This window comes from Globicephala melas, chromosome 11, assembly GCF_963455315.2.
Source record: "Globicephala melas chromosome 11, mGloMel1.2, whole genome shotgun sequence".
In the NCBI taxonomy this organism is placed as follows: Eukaryota; Metazoa; Chordata; class Mammalia; order Artiodactyla; family Delphinidae; genus Globicephala; species Globicephala melas.
Genome location: NC_083324.2, coordinates 3,569,019 through 3,592,430, shown reverse-complemented (window position 1 = coordinate 3,592,430; position 23,412 = coordinate 3,569,019). Strand labels below are relative to the sequence as shown.

General features: G+C 56.2%; 1 protein-coding gene across 2 annotated transcripts in view; it reads right to left on the bottom strand.

Moving 5' to 3' along the window:
• The window catches only part of SLC6A6 (solute carrier family 6 member 6), a 265,923-nt gene that overhangs the window by 5,800 nt on the left and 236,711 nt on the right, over positions 1-23,412 (bottom strand). For both annotated transcript variants that reach the window (XM_030849523.3, XM_060307281.1), the window contains 9 exons: positions 22,057-22,189; positions 15,333-15,467; positions 14,082-14,185; positions 13,825-13,949; positions 10,001-10,113; positions 5,165-5,302; positions 4,155-4,257; positions 3,474-3,574; positions 701-871 (listed from right to left, as the gene is read on the bottom strand). In XM_030849523.3, coding sequence (XP_030705383.1) covers positions 701-871; positions 3,474-3,574; positions 4,155-4,257; positions 5,165-5,302; positions 10,001-10,113; positions 13,825-13,949; positions 14,082-14,185; positions 15,333-15,467; positions 22,057-22,189 — 1,123 coding nt within the window. The remainder of the gene's footprint in view (positions 1-700; positions 872-3,473; positions 3,575-4,154; positions 4,258-5,164; positions 5,303-10,000; positions 10,114-13,824; positions 13,950-14,081; positions 14,186-15,332; positions 15,468-22,056; positions 22,190-23,412) is intronic.

The window sequence follows — 23,412 nt, the reverse complement described above, 5'->3', positions numbered from 1 at the left end:
AGATTTTTAAGAGAATAACAATAAAAACAGCCCAGAACAAAACAGTGCCGTCTTGGAGCCGGCCCAAGCCCAAAGGTTAAGGGAGAGTCTAAGAAAAGGATTTCTTGGAAAGAGCCCCGACTTTTGCCAGGGCCTGGAATCTCCAGGATTGTTGGAGGAATTTCTGAGAGGATGGTGGCGGGAGGGAGGCGCAGGGAGGAGACTGGTGGGCACAGGGGCCTGGGAGCTGGAGGGTCTGTTCGGTGCACAGGTGGCTTCTGAGGGTCGGGCAGCAGATGGGGCCACATGTCTGGCGAGGGGAACACCAGCACGGGCTGGGCTTGTCTGAAACTTGGCTCCAGGGCCAGGGAAGGCCTCTGGCTGAAGCTCAGCCTTGCTCGTGAGCTCCTGTCTCCCGTCTCACCACTTGGGAAACCTGGCCCCCACTGCTCCCGGGTGAAGCCCCGGCTCTTATCTTGGAATCCAAAGCTGCCACCACCTCTCCGGCCCCTGGCCCGGCCCTTGAATGTGTCACTGTTGCCCATTTTCCCACTATACACTCTCCTGCCCACAATCTCAACCACTCCACAGGGCAGGTGAGAGGTCTGGCGCTCAGAGAGGGCAAGTGACCTGCCCAAGGTCACACAGCAAACTGACAGCTGGCTGGCCTTCAGCATCCTGCCCCCACCCCAAATCCAGACTCGGGGCCCTGTGTGCTTACCACGAGGAACGGCCCTTCCGTCTGGCAGAGGCGGATGACCATGACCAAGGGGACGCACACAATGGAGGACAGGGCCAGGCTCCAGCCCAGCCCGATGGCCCAGTTGGGGTACACGTAGACTTTGTTGTAGGTCAGGGGTACATACTTGACGAGAGAGAAGATAAAACATCCCTGTGGAGAGACGGGGGCGGTCAGGGGGCTTCTGGGACCAGGGCAGGCTCCACCCAAGAGGCTCACACCCTTCTCCCTCTGGTGCAGGAGGGCCGCCCCCAGGGTAAACCTGATCAAGCCGCCTCCTTGCTCAAAACCCTTCTGCGGTTCCCCAGGACCTTTGGGATGCAAACTCCTTGTCTGGCCGGCAATTCCCTGTCACCTACCCACTGCCTCTTTCTCTGCCACTATACTCCAGCTACCTAGAATTCCTTTCAGTTTCTCAGCCGCTTGCCCTGGGGTCTCTGGGCAGGCTGTTCCCACTCACTGGGAACCTCTCTCTTGATCACCTTCTCCTCATCCTAAATTTGCACTAATGGTCCTGCCCAGGCCCCGCCCAGGCTCAGTCAGGTGCCCACACTTCCCTTCCCAGAAAGCGAGATTTTTCAATTCTTCATGATCACAATTACTCGTTCCCCACCCAGCCTGAGTCAATGAGAGCGGAAGGTGTGTCTGTCTCATTCCCCTGTTTCCCTGACATGTGGTGTAGCTCTGGGGGCACACAGCTTCCCTTCGGCCACTGCCACCCCTCCACCTCCCTCTCTGAGCCCCAGGCCCAGCCCCCAAGGCAGGGTGTGGACCTGGGCCTTGCTGCCCTGTTGGGGGGGGGTCCAGCTTAAGCCACGCCCAAGCCATTTATCAAAAACGTTTACTTTTTGATAAATATTGATTTATAATAATCCTAAGCATTTTTTAATCTTAAAAATAAGCATCCAAAAACTTCAAGTGAACTATATTTTAGGATCAGCTTGTCTTTATCTTGAAGGTTGGTTTTTAACCACCTTTGCACCCAGGGGTCCATTATCAGAACACAGCATAGGGCTCTGTCCCTTAAGCATGTCCACATCACTGACTGACAGACCTATTTCCAGCCAAACAGGCTCTTTCCCCTGCACTCTCAGTGTGGCCTTGCCTGCCCGGGCCTGCGATCCTCCCTAGGACTGTCTTTTCCTCTGGGAGGGTCAGACTCACCAATGATCAGTGATACTTCAAAATGGTGGTGTCAAAAGGAAAAACAGAAGTGGCTTTTAATTCTTAAGGAACATAGGGGTGGGGTGGAGTCAGCTCTGCGCCCCAAAGCCTGCACGCTAGGCTGGCTGGAGGGCTGCTTCCGGTCAGAACTACAGCCTCTCCGTGTAGAACCCAGTGAAAATGACTTAAACCTTCATTATCTAATAAGGGGGGTTTGAAGGGAAGACAAACCTATCTAAACCAGAATTGGTGAGGGGGTGGGGGGAATGCTCTTCATTAGGCACCTACTGTATGCCTGGCCCTGTTGTTGCTGTCCTACGTGTGGGGTGACGCTTAGAGGGGGAGGGTCCCAAGGGAGGGCAGCTCTGCCCTCCCAACCCAACCCGGGAAGCAGCGTGTCCGCCTGTGTCACTCTTCCCGCCACCTCAGAATGCAGCCTCTCACCTATCCAATCCCCGAGGGAGGGAGGGAGGGAGGAGGAATCCCATGGTCAGAGTGGTGAGGGGAGTTGCCCACAAATAAATCATTAAGTGAGGTTGAGAACACGGGCTTTGCACCCACCTAAATTCACCACCAACAATGCACTCCCCGATCATGGTTACTGGCTGCTACAGCTTCCTTATATTGTGGGGAAAATCTGCATCTCAGATGAAAAGGCCGAGACCGTGTTCAGTAATAAAGTAACAACCTAAGACAACCTAAGACGGTCGCTGCCACTCAGCCCCGCATCAGTTGGTCTCCTTGTTTTACAAATGCAGGAACTTGGGCCCTGCGAGGAAAGGCCTGGAAACAGAGGTCACTGAGGGGAGAGCCCATTTATCTCCCGGCACCTGGTTCCTAAACACAAGGAACATTTCTGCCATCTGTGCTCCCCACGGTCTGAGCTGAGAGCAGCATAGCAGACGTCTTTCCTTGCAATTAGCTCCAAGCTCATGATAGGTTTCAAACACCGGCAAGGAAGCAGCTTTTGCTGCAGAGGACCTCCCTTTGGCCAGAGCCTCCTAGCGGAGCCTAACGGGTGCCTGGGCCCCAAGGCCGCATCCCCAGATGGCAGGTGCAGGAACCCTGGTGCGAAAGGGGACGTGCACATCACTGCCCTTGGGTCCTGGTGGCTACTAAGCTTCCTTGTTCCTGGGAGAGGCCAGGGTTCCTCTCTGCTGGGACCTCCCCTCTCCAGGCACGAGCCCCGCCCTCCATGGGAAACACTGCATTTCCAGGGTCTATGACGTCTCCATTCGACATTCCCTAAGGCCCCTCAACTTAATCAGTGACCCTGACTGTGCCCATGAACTCTGGAAGCGTTTGAGGAAAGGTCATGTACTCAGTGATGGAACCCTGCAATTTCTTGGCGCGCCCGACTCGCGCCCCTCTGCCAGGACTGCCGTTCCGGCTCCCTCCTCCTGACAAGCTCCTACTCATGCTGCACAGGGAACCCTCCGGAGCAGCCTGGCCCCTCCCCAGCACAGCTGTCACTAGGCTTATCAGAGGCCAGCACTAAGCAGATGCTGAGTGAACGATGCGTTAGCGGGTGAAACTGTCAAGCCCCGGGGAGGAACGGCTACTGCCCGCGGCCGCGCGGAAGGACACTCACAAGACAGAGAAGCGGAGTGACCACGGCCCAGCTGTACTTCATCCAGGGCCCAGGCCGATAGCCGATCATGTCCTCAATACCGTCATAAAAGTTATCACTGCCTGCAAGAGACAGAGGCAGACAGATGTTGACCCGGTGTCCGATGCAGCATCCGCCCCGGGAACAGCACAGCAGGGGCTCAAGGGCCCTGGGGGGGGTGGCGGGGAGGGGGTGTCTCCAGGGCCTCATCCAGGTCCTGCATCACAAATCCCAAGTGTTGGCAGACGTTTATCTGAAATGATCTAAAATTCACATGTCTCTGGGCATCCGGTATTTTTCTGGTAACTTTACGCAGACCCCCAAAACCCGGTGTGGCCATTCCAAGGTCTCGAGGAAGTCAGAATGGACCATTCCTGGACCCTAGAGTGGTTCATCAGAGACAGACCCCTGGCATGGCCGAATTCTGTGTTTGTCAAAGCATCCACTCACACCTTGCACCTTCAGCATGGGGAGAATCTTCGGTGTGGCTACGGTCATATTATTTGTGCTGGAAGGGGCGGCCTTGAGAGGAAAAGTCCAGGCAGGGAGCGACTCTGTGTCTGACTCAAAATGAAATTCCCACTAGAATTCTGTTTCTGAAGCTTCTAGATAGAGAAGCCCAAAGGAGAGACTTGAGTAAGATATGCAAACATCTCTACTCACCATATATCCAGGCAATAGCAAAACATTCAAAGAATGCAACCCACAAAAGGCATACACCGCTAGCTGCATAGTAGTCAAAGAGCTGAAACACATACATGCCACCCTGTGAAGAAAAAAACCAGAGAAGGTGGGTTTGTTATTTGGCATCTCATTCCCTCAATATATAAAGAGATCTGGCCTGTCAATAAGAAATAGAAAATCCAAGGAAAAAAAAAGTGCAGAGGGTGTAAGGACCAGATACATGTCTAAACAGATGCTTAACTTCATGTTTGACAAATTTAATTAAAAAGATACACACACACAGAAAAGAAAGCAAAACATGTCTTTCTTAGCGAAAAATGATGGGTTCTCTGAAGCCTGTTTCCAAAGGAGGGGCTTAACACTCACTGTGGTCAACACAGAAGACTTCAGTGAGACCCTGTTGCTCAGTGTATGAACCTGTGGCCTGCCTTTCAGGGGGTGTTTCTTACAGACACTTCGAGAAAAGCATTTATTTTTACTTCTGGTAAGGAAAATCGGTGATGTGAAACCCCAAATTTGGGGGCAAATGCAACCCTCTGCTGGAGAGTATGGAGAGATGGGTGAGGGGCACAGGAGGGATCAGCCCGGGCCCGGGCTTAGGCTCTCATGCTCACACGCCTCCCCTGCAGGCCTGAGAAGGGCCACTGCACACAGTGCGGTGGGGGTGGGGGGGGCCGGGGGGGCGGGGACAGAGCTGTGGTTAAAATGGATTTCGGCTGAAGTACCCCTTTCTCAGTCTTCTGCGGATGAGATAGGACAGAGGGCAGAGGGTGGCCACTGTGCTGCCAGGGTAACAGGGAAGTGGGGCAGGGAGTCCTGGATGGGGCAGGACTCCTGAAGTAGGGTGGCCAGGAGCTCAGCTCTCACCCAGCTGCCTCCACGGGGGGAGCGGGGAGGTGGCGTGGCCTTGAACTGGCCTTTGAAACATATTTAGAGCAACAAGGGCCCCGCCAGGGGAGGCCCTCATGCCAGGGGAGAGAGCCACCTACCTCCGTCACCATGGTCAGCCCCAGCAGGTAGCTGACACAACATATGGAGGCGATGAAGATTTCCCGGCGGAAACCCTTCCTTAGGAAGGATGGGTGAAGGTCGACCAAGGACGTGATCTGTCCTTCCACTTCCACAAACTGGGGAGGAAAGGAGAGGGGTGAGTGGCAGAGGTCCAGCAGCCCCTCAGCTCAGAGACAAGGCCCCAGCGAGGTCGGCTGTGGGGTGGAGTCCACACCGTTGGGCTCCGTGTGGTGAGTAGTCCTGCCTGCTGAGCCAGGCCTGGCGGGCCACGCGCAGCTGTCCAAATACTCCACACCTCTGCGGCCCTGAGCGCTTCTCTGAGGTCCGTGCTGACCCTCCACCGGGCATGCCCGCTGGCACGCGTGCATCGACGCGGCAACCTCCCACTTTGGTCTGGGTCATCTTTGAAGCCAAGGGCGGTGCCCCATCATTTCTGGGCCTTGAGCGCCCGGCCGGGCCTGGCGCAAAGGGCAGCGCGGCAGCACGTGACCGATGGGTGGTAACCCAGGCAAGTCTGGGCCTTAGCTCCCCATCCAATTCACATGGTGGTTTTTAACCCTGTGGGGATCGTGGGCCCGTGGGGGGATTTTGCACACGTGCGTGCACGCCCAAAGGCCCATGTGTGTGAGCCAAATGCAGCCTGTGACCCCAGGAACCCATCCCTGGGCTCCCAAAGGTAAAACAGCTGATCGAAAACGCCAGTCCATGAGTAACTTTCTAGGGTGACCCTCAATCTTTCTAAATCATCTCATCTTTGCACCTAATGATTTATCCCGGAGGTCATCCCACATCAGTCCACGCAGCTGCCTCGGTTCTTAAATGGTGGCATAAAACTCCGTCCTGTGGACGCTTACCATCATGGATCTAACCAGTGCCCTGCAGACGGTGTCCAGCCTCCACGGCTGCTGACCTGGGCAGGACTCTTCCCCCGAGTCCGTCTGTCTTTAGACATGTGTGCACAAGTATCTGTAGCACAGTCTAGACGTACACTTCAGAGTTAAAGGCACGCAGATGCACTTATAATTGGGGTGGCTGCAGCCAAACTGCTCTGCCCACCAACACGCCCTCTGAGGCCATCTGATTCCTTTAAACGTTAACAAGCTAAAACCTCGACCTGTCTGCTCTCTCATCTGGGAGAGGCTTTGGGGAAGGAAGTTTCCCCAGCCTTCCTACAAGACATGGCCAACCGCTGGCTCCTTTGGGAAGCATCATGGGACGATCGAGGAACATACACAAGGAGCAAGTCCCTTTCATGTGCCCAAAGGGGCTGGAAATTCAGGGAAAAGATGATCAAGAGGCTCTTGAAAGGGGTCCAAAGAGAACAGGGGGCTGATGATTTGACCTCTGATTGATGTGTCAGCCAAAGGGGTTCTGAGTCTAAATTGTCACTGGATTAGAGCAGACCTGCAGCTCAAACATTAAGCTTGAAAAGCAGTTAAAAACAAAGGTTCTGGGACTTCCCTCGTGGTGCAGTGGTTAATAATCCGCCTACCAATGCAGGGGACACGGGTTCGATCCCTGGGCCGAGAAGATCCCACATGCCGCGGAGCAACTAAGCCTGTGCGCCACAACTACTAAGCTCTAGAGCCCTCGAGCCAGAACTACTGAGCCCGCACGCCACAACTACTGAAGCCCTCGCGCCTAGGGCCCGTGCTCTGCAACAAGAGAAGCCACCGCAATAAGAAGCCCGCGCACCACAACGAAGAGTAGCCCCTGCTCGTCGCAACTAGAGAAAGCCTGCGCGCAGTAACGGAGACCCAACGCAGCCAAAAATAAAAAATAAATGAATTAATTAAAAACAGAACAAAACAAAAAAAACAAAGGTTCTTTCCTTTTTTGAGATTGGAAAATTAAAGACAGGAAGATCCAGTGTCACTGAGAGTCAGGGCCAACAGCAGCACAAGCTCCTTGTTTCCAAGTTCACTGCACCTCTGGGGGACACCAACCCCAGCCCTCACCCGCTCCACCAGCCTCTCGAGACCTCCCTCACTTAATAGTGGTGTGACCCTGACTTCTCTGAGCCTCAGCTTCCTACTCTGTAAAATGGGAGCATCTTGCGTACTCAACAGGGGTGATGGGAAAGATGGGAAATCATCAGAGTAGACTGGCAATGGGGTGATTCCTGCTAACGCACATCAGGGGCTGAATGGGTGAGCTCCTGGGCGAGGGGGAATCCAGCTCTCTTCTCCTTGCGCTGTTTGTTCACAGACTGTGTCCCCCTCGGGCGGGCCAGCTAGCGAGCATCTGCCTCCACATGGGTGACAGTCCGACTCCCTCTCCCTGGGAAACACGTAGCGGTACGATGGCCCCTCAGCCAAACACAGTGCTCCCCCCAAATGCTAGGAACACCCCCTCCTCTAATGAGCGAGGCTCACGCTCCCCCTGCCTGAGACTGGCTGTGGATCCCTGCATGTCCGAAGAACGGAGTTCTTTGGGGGGAACTCAAAGGAAAGGCCAACTAGCAGGGACGAACTGGCAGGTCTGGGGACAGGCAGCCATGACTCCAGTCCTTAACCCACTGGGTGTGGCCTCAGCCCAGGGCCGGTTCCCTCTGAGCCTCAGTTTTCTCGGCTCCGGGGAACAGTTGTTCCCAGGCATCGGGACACTGTGTGGATTAAGGAGCGGATGCATAAAAGCTAGGGTAGGAGGGAGGGTTCGTGTTTAGTGGGGACAGAGTCTCAGTTTGGGAACATGAGAAAGTTCTGGAGATGGATGGTGGTGACGGCTGCACAACAACGTGAGCGTACTTAACGCCCTGAGCTGGGCGCTTAAAAATGGTTACGATGGTTGATTCTGTGTTATGTGTGTTTTGCCACACATGACACGTGAAGCCCGGTCCGAGTGGACAGCTCGCAGGGCAGGGCCCCTATCCCTGCTGGTGCTGTACGAGGTGGTCGCTGGCATCTGCGAAACCTTCCCCCACGTCCCTGACTTCACAGAGCACACAGATGCAGGGGAGGGATGCCAGGGTTCGAATCCCACCATGCCCTTTCCTGGCACATCAATTAGGCAGGTCGTTCAGTGCCATGAGTTCCATGCTCTGAAGCAGAAGAACACCGGCTCCCTGCGAGGCTGGCTTTGAGAGCTTTGAGATTCCCTAAGCAAACAGCCGCAGTGGGCCTGGCTCAGAGGTGCACACCCTCAACCAGGGGAAATCTAATGAATAACCCCCTCCGCCTGTTCACGAAGCAGTTCCGTATCCCAAGAGGCCAATTTTGGGCCCATGGAGATGTCACGCTTTGTCATTTATTAACCTCTTTCTGTTTTTGTCTTTGGCTTTCACTGAGAGCTCTGGAAGAAGTGATAAAAGCCATTTGCTTGGGGCCTCTGAAGGCCAAACTCATTAACTAGGAATGACGGATGGAGCCCTCCTGCTGTTTACACAGCTCAAGCCCATCAACAACTGCACAAGTATTTTGTTTACAGTCTCCCAAATGTTTTCCTTCCGTCTTCTCTGATAATCCTGGTCCTCTTTCCGCCAAATCCTCCACTCTTCTCTTGACCTTGCTAGCGGACCACCTCCTCTCCGCTGCCTGACCTTCTAAGACTTTCTTCCTACCCGGTTCTGAATCCCCGGGGACCATCCGGGCACGGGCCTTGAGGCTGCTGCCCAGGGGGCAGTGGCAAAGCCCTCTCCTGAACAGGAGCAGGCCCCCACCTCTCACGGGGTGAGACCAGACCTCTGTGAGGCAGCCGGAGCCCAGCCTGCAGACGAGGCTGCCTTCCAGTGCCTGACCTCAGATGAAGGCCCATGTGGCCATGCGCACAGGGCCAGCCCGCCCTGCACACCTTAACTGTCCACCCCTGGAGCCACACCTGCGCTCTCGAGAAGGCCTCAGAGAAAACACACCTATCTCCAGGGAAGGTGTCCCAGGGGCTCACTCTACGGTCCTCCGAGCACCACTGACTGCTCCCGACCAGGCACTGTGCCTGGCATTTCCCACAAGGCAATGTAGGTATAATCATACCCATTTATCAGATGAGGAGACTGAGGCTCAGAGTGGGGGAGGAAACGTGTTCCATGACACAGAGCAGCATGGGGGCTGGGAACAGTGTTACTCCAAAGCCAGATGCAGACCCCAGCTGGCTCTCATTGACATCCCCAGGGGGTCGGGGGGAGGCCTGAGTCCTGGAGGGATGGGACGTGGGGGTTAAGAAGCACAGGAAATGACCATGGTGTACGTGGAGTCCTGCCTGTTGTGGAGAGGGGGCAGAAAGCTGGGAAGGCCGGAGGGCAGGATGGGTGTTGGCAAGGCTCCGGAGGATCAGTTTCCCCGTGGGGGCCAAGATCGCGGACCCATGTGCCCCAGGAAGCAGCGAATACAGCCGTGGTTCCAGCTGCTGTGGCCACACTTAGGACTGCCAGTGATGGCCTGGCCAGTGATCACCTCATGCCCCAGACAGAGGTGTTGGCCCCTTGCCCGAACGGCCTGTGTGCCACGTCCCCCCTTGGCCTGCCTGGGCGCCCCATGCTCCACGGCACACGCCACTACTTTAAGGCCTAGCCCTTCTAGTCGCACCCATGGCTCTCTGTGGGCCACAGCCTGTGGCTGTCCGTTTCCCCGTGCCGAGGTCAAAGGCTCGAGCTTTGGGGCAGACAACATCCTGCTGCTGCCCTGGGGCTGTTTCCACTCCTGGGGTCCCAGAGGAACCTTCGCTGGCCGAAGCTGCTGCGGGTCTGCAGAGGGGTGTGAAGGGGTGTCAGCAGCTCACTCACAGCACAAAGAGGGCGGCTCTTCCAGAACCAGGTTCGGGGGGGTGGAGGGGGGCGGAGGCGGTCCCACCCAGGGGCCATCCCCTCGCTCTGTACATACCTGGCTATCCAGTCCAAGCAAGAGAAGCATAATAAAAAAAAGGATGGACCAAAACGTGGGCAGCGGCATCATTGTCACAGCTTTCGGGTAGGCAATGAAGGCCAGGCCAGGACCTAACGGAAGAGAAGATGGGGAGGGGCAGAGGGGAGACATCAGCGCCCAAGCCGCCCCGAGCCCCGGAGCCACACAAGACACTCAGGTCTGAGGCGGGTCTCCCAAGCCCCAGATGCAGGGTCCTGCCTGGGGTAAGAGGCCAGGCCTGTCTCACTGTGGGGTGGGACGCGCCGGGGCTCAGGCGGGGCCCCGTTTTAGCATCTGTCTCCTATGCAGCAGCACAGGTGGCCTCCTCACACGCCAGGTTCCGAGCGGACACCGGTTATGGGGTAGGAAATAAGACCAAGCCTGGGACTCGGTCTGCCGGCTTGGGAAAGGAGGACCTCCCCCAAACCAGAGAATCACACCAACGTTTGCTGGAAGGAAGCAAAAACAGGGAGCGTCCTGACTACTAGAGTTATCTGACTACTAACGCCCTGTTTGCAAAGAAAAGCTTTCTACTGAAACACTAAATGAGGGGCCAGAAAAAAGAACACAGAACCACGCCCCGCGGGGCCGATGTCTCTTGCGGGTGCATCTGTGCACCCACTGGAGCACCGTCACAGCCAAGGCCCAAAGCTGGAGGGAGGCGAGTGCAGGGCAAGACCCCAGGCGGAGAGCCCCCCAGGCTGCAGTCCAGTCCTCGGCCCACCACCTCCGCATCACGTCACCATACGCCCTCTCGGGGCCTCAGGCTCCCCACAGAAGTGAGGGGCAGGTTCCCATACGTGAACCCCAACGAGGCTTCTCCTGCTCAGATTCTTGGGTGCTGGTGCCATTTCCCTGGTAAAGGGCTCTGGTCTCTAGGGAGGGCCATGACTATTTGGAGGCAGGAGCCCCACCGGCTCTGGGGGTGCCTCCAACTGGAAACGTCCCCTCTCGCCTCCAGTCGGCCTGAGAGAAGACACCGGGGGAAAGACGGAGTTGTAACCGAGACCTGTGGGTCCACCAGACGGTCGGGAGCCGCCAAAGAAAGGAGACAGGGAGGGCCTGGGCTGAAAAAAAATAGAGCAAAATCCACAACTCAAAAACAATTAAAAAAAGGCAAGAAATGTGAAACGAGGAGGGCTGGAGGGCAGGATATTTGAAACAGGTATCAGGAACCAAATGAATGGTCTGAGAATGAAAAAAAAAACTTTGATATAAATTGGAGCCAGAAACCACATCGTACGGCGTTGACCACACGCGTGGTGGCGAGGGCGAGACCCTATACAGCCAGAGTCCCCCAACGTGAGGAAAGCCCAACGGTGACTGTGACCATGTCCTCGGAGGCGATGGTGGAAAACCCCCGGAAGAGGTGGAAGGGTGCTCGTCCCAACCCCAAAGCCCCAGCTGGAGTAGTACCCGCATTTCCACCTGGCTGGGGCCCCCTGGGCCCCCCAGGTCAGCTCCGGCCCGACTGGTAGGCGGCACCGGGAGGAATCAATCCAGCCGCTGCGAGACAGATGTAAAATGGGGCCCTCGCCCCACCTCTCCCCCGCCCGCCCGCTGGGCCCTGAAGCTTCTCAACGGCTGTTTCTGTATTTCAGTTTTGCCTTTTTCAAGCCAGCCTCCGGGGGAGGGTCTGAGCATCCTTCTCTGAAAGCACGGGAACTAGAGAGAGAAGTCGGGGAGACACGGCAGCCGCTGGAGCCCCTGGGGCAGCAGAGATGCCCCGCTCTAGGCTTCATTTGCAATTTGCACTCCGTTCGGCTAAATAATTATCTTGTTCCAATGCACTTCGCTCAATATGGTGCTTGTTAAAAGCTTATTAGCGAAATAATCACCCTTGATGTGTCGGCTGTTCAGACATCACCGTGGGGAATAAATGACAAGGTCTTTGAAGTGGACGGGAATAAGAAACAACTTATCTTGACGATGAATACGTATATAAAAGTATCTAGCTGTCCACAGAGAAAGATCTATTTCATATACTGACAGATCTATTGAAAGATCTATTCCACATATTTCATAATCTCCCACTGCCAAATTCCCTCCATGCTCCTGGCGATTCCCCATCAATCAGAATTGGTTTGCAAGCCCTCAAGCGGAAAAAAAAGCCATTTGCAAAGGAGATGTCAACTGTCTCCCCTTCGTCACTCTGCCAAAGTCCCACACGCGTGTGGTTATTTCACTTCTGGAAATACTTTGTGTCCTCAGTCTCTGGCCTGCCTCTGGGGGCTCTCAGGGAAGGAAAACTATGTCTGAAGGTCCGATCTGGGAGCGGGGGCAGTGGAGACAGCTGTGGGGCTGAGGCGTGGGCTTGTCAGGCCTGTCTTGCAGCACTGGGCGTGGGAGGAGGGGGCAGGGCAGTGAGCATCTTCACCGAGTAAGGGGGGAAGCGGGGCCTGCGGCTCTGAGAGGCCGGAGGAGCCCAGAGGTCGCATGTGTGCACGGTGGGATGGGGAGGCTGCAGGGGGATATCCTTGTGTCAGAGGGACCTGTCCAGGAGACCCCAGCTCTGACTCTGACCAGCCCAAGCACGGCCCTAGGTCTCAAGCCGTTGACCTCATCGGCCGTGGTGACATGTGAATGCATGATGCTGGGGCGCCCAACCCCCAACACTAGGGTCCCTGGCTGGGGAACCAGGACACCAGCCCTTGTTTCCAACAAGGGCAAGGGTAGCGCCATGTGGGGACTCCAGCTGTGCCTGACCCTGGTCTGTGATCCCTGGAATTAGGACCTCACGCTCTCCTCTGGGCCTGGGAGGGGCCTCAGCCTAGGGCCCTCACCTGCTTCCAAGTGGCCCCTGAGAGGTTGTGGGAAGTCAGGTGGTCAGGCTGTGAAACAGCAACAACCACCCTCCAAGTGACCTGGGCAGGATGAGAGGAGGCCGCAGAGGCCGGAAAGGCGGACCTTGGGGACCCTGGGAATAAGGTTCTCACTCCCACCTCGAAGCCCCTGCAGCCGCAGAGCTGGGGTCCAGGACTGGGAGCGCCCACAGGCACGTCTTAGAACTGGGACACCTGTGCTTCTGACGCTCTAGGATTCTAGCAGCTGAAGCCCTCGCAATTCTCGGGTTCCAGAACCATCTCGCTGGAACCCCAGGATCCCAGCCTAAGACCCCAGGCTTTGAAGACTCTGATTCTAAGACTGTCTCTCCACTGGCAGGTGTCTTGCAGGAAGTGCCCCACCAATGGGGCCCACACCCCAGGGGGGTGATGGTGTCCCCAACAACCTTCCCCCAAACTGGACCTGTCACCGTCCCAGAGGGTGGCCTGCCACACCCCCTGTCCCTCCCCCACCTGGGCCTACGGTGGTGCCTGACACAGGGCAGAGACTCAGCAAATCAAGAAACAGCGGTGGAATGAATGAATGGGTTCGCTTAGAGGGGGCGTGCTGGGAGCAAAGTGCAAAATACAGAAACCAAAGCTGAGAAGGTGGTGATGGAATGCCGATTGGTGGCTGCCTTGGGCCTGAGTTAGGAAGTGGTTTCTGTTGCTGAAACCAGGAGTTTGCTGGAGAAGGACAGGGAGGGGGAAAGACCACACGAGAATAGCTGAATATTCCCCAACTTAACCAACCCCAATGTTTCTGCCGCCCCTTGGGCAAAATTGCAATTGGAAGTGTCTAAAATTTAGCTTTTATACTCTTTGATACTTGGGGGACGTCTTGGTGGGGGGGGTCCATTTCAGAAACCAGGCTCATCCCCCCCCACAAAGCCCCCTGGGGGGTCTGGCTTCATGCCTGCAGTACTCGGCTTACACACTAGGTGGCAGTGCCCACCACCACTGCCACCGATACCACCATACCTGACTCAGCCACATCAGCAATGTCCACCCCTTGCTCTTGTGCCATGAAGCCCAGGATGGAAAAAATTGCGAAGCCAGACACAAAACTGGTACCACTGTTCAGGCATCCCAGCAGCATACAGTCCCTATGTTACACATATGTCAGGGAGCAAGTTAATTCACAACACAAGGAAGCCACGCTCCCTACTTCTTCTCTTTTTTCTTTAAACATCATCATCATTTCTAAGGCCCACCAGGCCCGCTGGTGCGACACTTGCCTGTACGAGTTGTACTTGTACTTGTTGTAGCTCCCCAGCGAGGTCATGGCCCCCAGGCAGATGGCGTAGGAAAAGAATATTTGGGTCCCAGCATCGATCCATACCTGGGAAGGGTGTTGGGGGAGGGTGGCAAGGAGAGAGAAAAGGAGACTTTAGAGCCGGCTGCCTGGAGGAGGTGGCGCGGGTCCCTGGCCACCGGGCCCCGAGGATAGCGCCTCGAAGTATGCAGGTTCTTGATGCAATTAGAGCGTTTGCGCTGGAATCCAAGCTGCAAGGAATCCCAGAAGTCTAAGAAGCCCCCCAGTCACTCAGCATCAGGGTTAAGAGGCTGGCTTTTGAAGCAGAGGGACCTGGATTTCAACTGTGGAATGATGTAAATACGACTCCTGGAGCCTCAGTTTTCACATCTGTAAAATGGGCTCCACTGCCCCGCCCCACAGCGCTATTTTGCAGGTTCAAAGAGTTAAGATCTAGCCCAGTGTCAGACACATGGTAAGCCTGTAAGTCAAGGCTGCTACCATTATTGTACTTGTTGTTGTCTGGGGCCCCCGAGTTGGAAGGGGGAGGAATTCCTGAATGGATTATGCAGGCAAAGCTGTTCTCCAGAACCTTCATCAAGTGGCTCCTGACGGCCAGGAGAGCTGCCTCCCCAGCTGTCCTCTGACGATGGCCAAGCCCTTCCCACCTACCTCCTGCCCAGGGCGAGAGGACAGTGGGGAAGAGACCCGAAGCATCACAGGCCCTTGGAGGCAACCTAAAGGCTGAGGACCCTGGGGACAGAAGGTCCCCAGAACCCCAGATGGGCCAATAAACTCTTCAACTGCCTGCGGTCATGTGGCTGAGTGCCTGGAGGTGGACGTTTAGTATTTGCCCCCCCGGCCCGACCTTCTAAGTGGTTACCAACTCTGAATTCCATCCTCAGACAAGGAAGCCCAACTCTCCCACCCCCACGATGCAGCCCTCAAGGCCGCTGTGGCAGAGGAGAACAGCTCATAGCGACTTCTCTCCCTTACCTGGCACAATACCTAAAGAAACTTTATAATGGGCCTGCCTCCAGAGTCCTCGATGTGAAAAGATACACACAGCCGGAATGGTCCACGAGCACCGTGAACAGCCCGCCACAGCCCAGTGGAAAAGCACCAGGGCTGACGGCCCGGCTAGATCTGTGTGCCCAGAACCACAGACACTGCTTCAGCTTCCTTTCCCCACACCGGCCCCGGGTAGGAGGGGGGCCAGGCTGCCCTGCAGTACCTGTGGGTCCTCCAGGCGGCTGATGTCGGGGTACAGATAGAACTTGATGCCTGCACCTGCACCGGGCAGCGTCAGTCCCCGGACCAGCAGCACGAGGAGCATAGCGAACGGGAAAGTGGCGGTGAAGTAGACGACCTGCAAGGGACGAGAGCGATGAGGGGGCCTGCTGCTATTAAATTCGAACATCCTCTCCGAGGCAGGCATTCTGGAGCGGAGCTTGATACTTCCCTTGCTGGGTGACTCTGGGCATGCTGCCTACCTTCTCTGGGCCTCACGTGCCTCACCTGTAACCTGGGTATAATACAAGTACCTACCTCATAGATGTACTGAGATTCAATGAAAAAAAATCTATAAATATTTACTAGGCCCGGGAAATACAGGGAACCAATCCCTGCCCTCATGGAACCGACATTCTAGCAGGTGAAGAAGGAAAATGCACAATACGACAGTAAACTATTAAGTGTGTATGCCCAGTGGTTGGCCCACAGGACGTAGCACAGATCAGCTAACATTACAACCATTAGTATGACTCATGGTTCAGAACCAGGTAAGTGTAGGTTCAAATCCCCGCTGTCCCCTCACATGCTGTGTGAACTTGGGCATGATGCTTAACCTCTCTGGGCCTGTGGCCTCACGTGTAAAACGGAGCTAAGAGTAATAGAAGGCCCTCATTAAGGGATTAGGCAAGGATTCAATGGAACGAGGCTCACAACGTGGTCAAAACAGTGCATGGCACCTAGGTGGCCGCTTAGGTGCTTGAGCAAGAAATGGGGCCTGTCGTTGGCCATGTGATTGTGCAGGAAGCTAACAGGAACTTCTGGAGAGGGGAAACAAGGATGGGGAAGGCCTCCACTTCCTTGGGGGTGCAGGAGGCCACAGCCTTCCCTGGGTCACGCAGCACGTCCCAGGCAGGCCTAGGTCAATCGAGGTGGGGACCAGAGATGACCCGGGCCAGGCCTTTCCATCTCCAAGGGCCCCGCCCTACTTTCTCTACTCCTCTTGTCCCGAAAGCACCAGCCTTCATACCTCCTGTAGCCTCAGTTCGTGGATGGATTTTCCCAACTTCTTCTTCAACACAAGAAGTTCCCAGGCAGGGTTTACACCTGAGAGGAGCTCGAAGATGCCTGGCTGAATGGACAGTGAAATCCTGCTATTTCAGCAGGGCACCGGCTGAGCCAGGCCTCCCCAGCACCAGCCCACTTCATGCTCACCACACCCCAGCACCAGCACCAGCCCACTTCATGCTCACCACACCCCCAAATCGGTACGTTGGCTAACCTGCTGCTGGAGAAGGAACTGAGACTGGGCAGGGCTCCCAGACTTCTCCAAGCCACCACTGTGCTCAAGGCCTGCACCCAGCAGGCAGAGGGTCAGCCCCGAGCCAAGGCATGAGGCATCTTACTGCACGGTGCAGGACATGCAAAAGTCCGTGGTGACCAGTGGAAATGCTAAGACTAGCTCACAGAGCCCCTGACCCCCTCTAAGGGCCTTGAGGCCAGGGGCCCAGGGAGGGACCACTGCATGGCCAATGCACCCATTTTACAGGTGAGGAAACTGAGACCGAGAACAGGATGAAAGGCCCGTGGCGTTGGCGGAGGGGGCAGTGCCAGAACACTGCCAGGCACTTCTGGACTCAGGCAGGTAACAGACACCGACGGGGGGGTGATAGAGCCCTGAACCTCGCCTAGCTGCCATAATGGAGCCCAGTTCTCAGACAGCTGCCATCCCTTTGAGTAGAAACAACTAGCAGGGGGCTTTGGAAAAAGGAAAGAAGGAAGCTTTCAGGGCCTGTCGGGCTCAGCTGCCTTCAGTCAATATCACCAGCCAGCATTTATTGAGTGCTTACTGTGTACCTAGTGCTAATCCAAGTGCAGTGACTTCTACACTCACCTGGTCCTGCCCTAACCCCATCTTGAAAGCAAGGAAACTGAGGCCCAGAGAGTTCATTCAATCCTCCCAAAGACCAGAGGGAAGCTGGACTCCCCAAGGGCTCTACGGCTCAGGTCAGAATTCAGGCTCAGTGACAAGCTTGCTGTGAGACCTTGGGCAAGTTACTGCCCCTCTCTGGGCTCCATTTCCCCACCTGCCAAGTTGGGGGGCTCAAACCAGCTGGGCTCTAAGGTTTCCTCCAGCTCTGCCAGCGGGAGGGGTGGAGTGGCTGAGAGGGTCAGCTGGGGTTGCACAGACTGGGGTCCGTATGCACCTCTGCACCCTCCCAGCGGGTGGCTTCCCCACTCACCCTCGCAGCAGGTCCTCCTGAGGATCCCAGGCTGAAAGGGCCACCCTCCTTCCGCCTCTGCCACACCCTCCCTGGACGCCCCTCTCCCCCGGGCCTCAGTTTCCCCAGCCACCTTACTGTCTTCTCCCGAGGCAGAGAGCCCTCCATTTCCCAGGGACCGGAAGGCAGACGTGGAGGGTGGAGGCAGGTCAGGAAGCCACGGAAGGGGTGAGAGAAGAAAGAAGACCAGCCCGCAGGCCGTTCCTCCCTTCCTGCCGACAGGCCCACGGCCCCTAGCTCAGGGCCCGGAGAACAATGGCTGCTGACAGCGGCGGGGCGGAGGGCAGCTGCTTCAAAGCCTGAGGGCCCCCTGGGCTGGGCGGGTGTGCGGGCTGTGGCCAGAGGGCTTTGTGTCAGGGACACAGGACACCTCCCGGGGTGGGGGTGGCTTCCCTCGTTTCCACGTATTTAATTCATTTCACAAGCACTTATATAGCGCTTGCTGTGTGCCGGGCGCTATGCCAGAGCTTTATGCGTGTTCACTCACAACTGGAAGAAGTAGGACTATTATCACCTGCATTTTCTAGATGAGGACACGGAGGCCCAGTGAGGTCACGTCAGCTGCTCGGGGGCCCAGGGCCAGTAGGTGGCAGAGGGGGGATGTGGTCCAGGCCAGCTGGCTTGTGTGTGTGTGTGTGTGTGTCCGCTGTCTTCCCCAAACCCAGAACACAACAGCCCACCTGGTTATGCCACCCAGCCGCCTCTTTGGAAAGACACCCTTATTTTGCAGAATTTGTTGCTGAGGATAAGCCCCTGGGAGCCATTCTCTCAACTTCTCCGTGACTCTCCAGGGATGCTCGTGGGAGATGCTGGTGCCAGCCACCACCAATGGGCCTCTGGGGGGGGCCCAGCAGGCCTTGCCACGGGATGTGGTACTTCTCCACTCTTGCTGGCAAACCTCCGTGGCTCCTCTGAGCCCTCGACCCAAAAGCCCTGTGGCCCAACTGCCCTGGAAACTTACAAGGACAACGTTTCCTCATTCCTTAGGGACGGTCGGGAGAGGGTGGCTGGCCAGGCAGGGGGGAGATGGGCTTGTTTCCTGCTGCCCTGAGCTTCCTTTGAGAAGAAGGCCTGGGCAGCGTGGGTCACTCAGTCCAGAGACCTGAGGCCGAGGGTCTGGAACCAGCGCCTGGGCAGGTCCTGAGGGTCCTCACAGCACTCCTGTTGGGGGGTGGGTACCGCTACTCATTTCACACAAGGGGAAACCGAGACTCAGAGGGGGAAAAGGACTGGCCTCCAGTCATGTAGGCTATAGGGGCAGAGCTGAAACCCCAAACCAGGTCTGGCTCTGCCGGCCGCCCCTGCCTGTTTCTAAGCACTGGACAGAAGAGCTGCCGTGGAGGCTGGTGATGGAGAGGCCAGCGCCTGTGCTCATGTCTGGGACCAAACTGCCATTTGGGTCCACAGAGCTGCACTTCCTGTGTGAGGATCTGGGCCTCTGTGTCACCTCCCTGGACCTTACGTGCTGGGACTCGCATCGGACACGACCGTCAGGCCAGCACAGGGCTGAGGGCGGAGAGCAGGCGACGGGCACTGAAGCTAGGAGCTTGGCTGCCCGAGTTCAAATCCCACCTGTGTGGCCACGACAACCTGTGTGGCCTTGGGCAAGTTCATTAACCTCTCTGCACCTCTGTTTCCGCATCTGTAAAATGGTCGTAAGAGCCACACATACCTCAGGCATCAGGAGATTAAATGAACTAGTAAGTAATAATCAGCACTGAGAACAGTGCCTGGCACACACGTGCCACAGAGCGTCTGCCGCCATTATCTCCATTCCTTGAATGAATGAAGCAGCAGCAAATTCGGGGCCAAGTGTCAGACCCTCAGAAGGCTGAATATTACAAAAAAGGGAACTGAGACCCAGAGAGGCGAAGTGATTGAACTCAGGTCCTGAGCCTCCCAGGACCCGGTGCTCCCTCCTTCCACCCCCTGCCACACCAGGGTCAGCCCCTGGAGCGAGGCCCTGGCCAGGATGAGGCCGTCCTGCTGCCCGTGGGCCCAGCCCCCATGGCGGCTGCGAGCCTGGTCTGTGGCCAGGGCTGGAAGTCCCGGCTGGCGATGGGCGGATAGGCAGGCGGAGGGGCTTGAGGAAGTCCACTGAGCCTCACTGTGTTTGTCTTGGCTTCTCCCGGCTGGCCCAGGCCCTGCTATTGTTCTGGGAACCACACCCGCCCCTGGGGGCCTGGAGCCTCGTCTCTGGGGGCGGGCAGGGGGACCTCTAGCAAGTCACGTCCCTCAGCCCGCCCCCGATGCAGCCCTACACCCGCTTTGACTCTACTCTCCGGCCCCAGCAAGTGTCTCAAGCACTGCTCACCGTTCCTAGGGGACATCAGCTCCTCCATCAGACTGGGGGCTCCCCGAGGGTCTGGTCATTCACACCTCCGGGCCTCTGCACGGCTCACCCTCACTTCCTTCAGATCCTTGCCTCGAAGTGCCCTTCTCGGAGAGCCTTGTCTGGCCAACCCCCTTGAAACTGCACATGACACTCCTGTTTTCCTCCATAGCTCTTGTGGCCAACTGACTCCTGTATGGTTTACACCTTCCCCTTGTTGCAACCAACAAGTCTGTCAGTTCCTGGACAGTAGGGATTTTTGTCTGTTCTGTGCACCCCGGGCCCCATGCCCACGGCAGCGCCCGGCAGATGGCAGAGGCTCTAAGCACACGTGCGTAAGTGTGTCCGCAGTACTGCTCGGGACCAGGGTCCACAGAGCTTCCTGATGGGCTCGCCTCCACGTGGGGAGCGGGGACTGGCGCCTACTGCACAGTCTGTGCCGAGCACTGTGCCGGGTGCTGACACAGCTTGCTTTAACCCTCACCCATCTCTGGATGAGGAAACTGAAGCTCAGAGGGAGGGGCGACCTTGGACAAGTCATTAAGGAATCCCAGCCCAGTTCCCTCACTGTTTAAAGAGAGGTGGTAAGGAAACCGCTCGCACACAAGACGGTGGAGGACATGGAACAAGACTGGAGGACGTGCGTCCCAAGGAGCGGCGGGAATACGCCACGTCCCCTCTTCCTGCCTCTCGGGGTGGGTGATGTCAGCGGGGGTGTGCCCGTGCAGATTTCTGAAGCCTGGCCCGCTTCCTTTCCAGATTGGGTTTTAGGGTCGCACGCAGGTGGCTCTATTCAGAGAAACTGGCGGAGGGCGTGGGCGCGCAGGCCTCCATGCTCATTCTGCCTCCACCACCGGGGACCCACCTCTTACCCGGCGTGTCCCAGAGTACTGTTGGGGTCTCTTCAGATCCACGACTTTGCCTAAGGGCCTCTTTGTCTGGGGTGAATGTGTACAGCAAAGGCCCCTTCTCCAAATGACTTCACCCACTGCCCATCGATGTCCCTCAAATGCCACCTTAACTTACTCTTTTGACCTTTGAGGGCTTTTTGATCTTAAAGAGATTTTCCCCCTATAGAGATGCAAATGACGGGGGTCGGGGCATGACAGACGGGGGGCACGTAGGGCAGATCAGCCAACACCTTTGCTGTGGCTTAGTTAGTGCCCTGGGTTCACACCTGTGATCCCAACAGAACCCTCTGCACGGATTTCTGTCATCAGAAAAACTATGGTGTCATATCAGCCAGTGTCTTGGTTATCAGGTAATTGCTGTGCTCTGCTAACAGGTAACATTTTTGTTACAGGCTGACATTTTCTTATTGACAATATACCGCTACACCTAAAACCTGAATTATAAGGTAACATTTTAATTATCAGCTACCACCTTTGCTAATAGCTAACATCTTGGTCATCATGTAATATATTAAACAGCAGCAGATACTTCAGTTACAACTAACACTTTGGTTATGAGCGAACGACTTAATCATCAGTGAAAGCTTTCCTTAATAACTAACATCTTAGCTACCAGCTGAAATGCAAATCGTAAGATAATTCAGTTAATCTGATTTAGCAGCAAAAAATCCCAGTTGGTGCTTCTCAAACCTCAGTGTGCATTTGGATTATCTGGGGAAAGCGTTCGAAGGCAGCTTCTGATTCTGTTGGCCTGGGGTCAGCCCACAGGTCTGCATTTCTAACGAGCCCCCAGGGGATGTTGAGGCTACAAGGGTGCATGGGGTCCTAGAGAAGCTGGTAATTAACAATGCAGTTACCAGCTACCTTATCAGTGGCATCTCCAAGGTTTGCTACCTGCTAACATTCAAGGGGCTGCCCACTCCCTGATGGGGAACCAGGGGTGTGTGGGAGCCTGTGCAGGCTCAGGAGAGCCGACAGCTCAATTGCAGGAACTTTTTTAGCTGGTCGTTGAACCATCAATAACTTGTAATTGGACCTGGTGGGGATATTTACATCATGAGGTGGGCAGATGCCACACACCAGGGCTCTGTACTTGCTGGGAGGACTGGTTGATCAGGACCAGTTTCGAGCAGGAAGGCCTGGGGGCGCAGGAGATGGGGGCCGGTCTCCATGAGGCAGGGGAGGGACAGGAGCACAACTCACTTTGCCCGTGGACTTGACGCCCTTCCAGATGCAGAAGAAACAGACCAGCCAGACGAGGAGAAGGCAGAGAGCAAGGTCCCACTTCAGAGCGCCCAGTTCGTCAATTCCAGAAGACAAACTCAGCACGTTGCGCCTTCAAGCAAACAGAGCCACAAGTCAGACGGGGCCCGGTCAGGGGCCGAGAGAGCTGACGCCTGGATTCCAACAGGCTGGGGCTCAAATCCTGCCTCCGAGCTGTGGAATCCCATTGGTCTAGGGAAATAGTTAACACCTGTGTCACAGAGTCGTGGGAGAGGCCAACGAGGGTATAGCTTTGGACTCCTGAGTCAGGCGAACCTGGGTTCTACCCAGCCAGGCCTCGGGCAAGTTAAGTTAAACCCCTAAGCCTCAGTTTCCTCATCTGTGAATCGAGTGCTGATTCATGTGTGATTGATTCTCGCAGACCCTTCCTCAGTGCCCACTGTGGGCCAAACACTGGGTTCCCACGGGGCTCCACCATGCAACCACTGACTTGGGGCTAGTTATCCAACTGCCCGACCTCAGTCTCCTCATCTCTAAAATGGGAACAACTACCCTCCCCCAACATTCTCTGTCCTGTCCCTCTTTTACTGTACTCGCCCCTGTTTCTTACCTGGATCTCTCACTAAAAGGTAAGCCTCAAGGGGGCAGAGTGTTTGTTCTATCTGTGGCTGTAGGCCACTCACACACCTTTTTACAGGGTTAGGAGAAAGCTCACTCGAAGTATCAGATACTGGCCTGGGATGCAGCCAGCAGTCGGTAAACCTCAGCGGTTGTTACTGTCGTGGCGCAGAGACCCCAGTGCAGCTCCAGACACCTACCTAAGTAGTGCCGTTTCCTCCCCTGCTCCCTGCCAGGGTTGTGAAGGGCTCAGAAGGAGGTGAGTGGACGGTCTGAAGGATAAGCAGCACGAGGCAGCCACCAACCCCGACCAGCGTCACATGGCAGAGCCTGGCTCTTCGGAGTCCAAGAAATTTGCTGACCAAGGCAGACGCACGCAACACCTACTCAGACACACCCCCGAGGGGCAGGAGCCTTCTGAAGCTGGGGTGGGATGACGCAGGACGCTGGCAGCCGAGACACCACGAGACCTAATGCCCAGAAAGTGTCCCCACGGTCCCAGAGCTCCGACTGCTGTGGCAGTGACCAAGGGCAGCCACGCCGAGCACAGGGACATCGGTCCACAAGGGCCACTGCCACCGTCACAGGAGTCACAGGAGATGGGGGCTCGTGCTCCCTGGGGAGAAGCTGGGTTCCCTCTAACGAGTCAGCTCCCGGTTCGAGGGCCACAGTCTCAGGGACGAGAGGCAGGAGGGGCGTGCGACCTCGCCCTCAGTT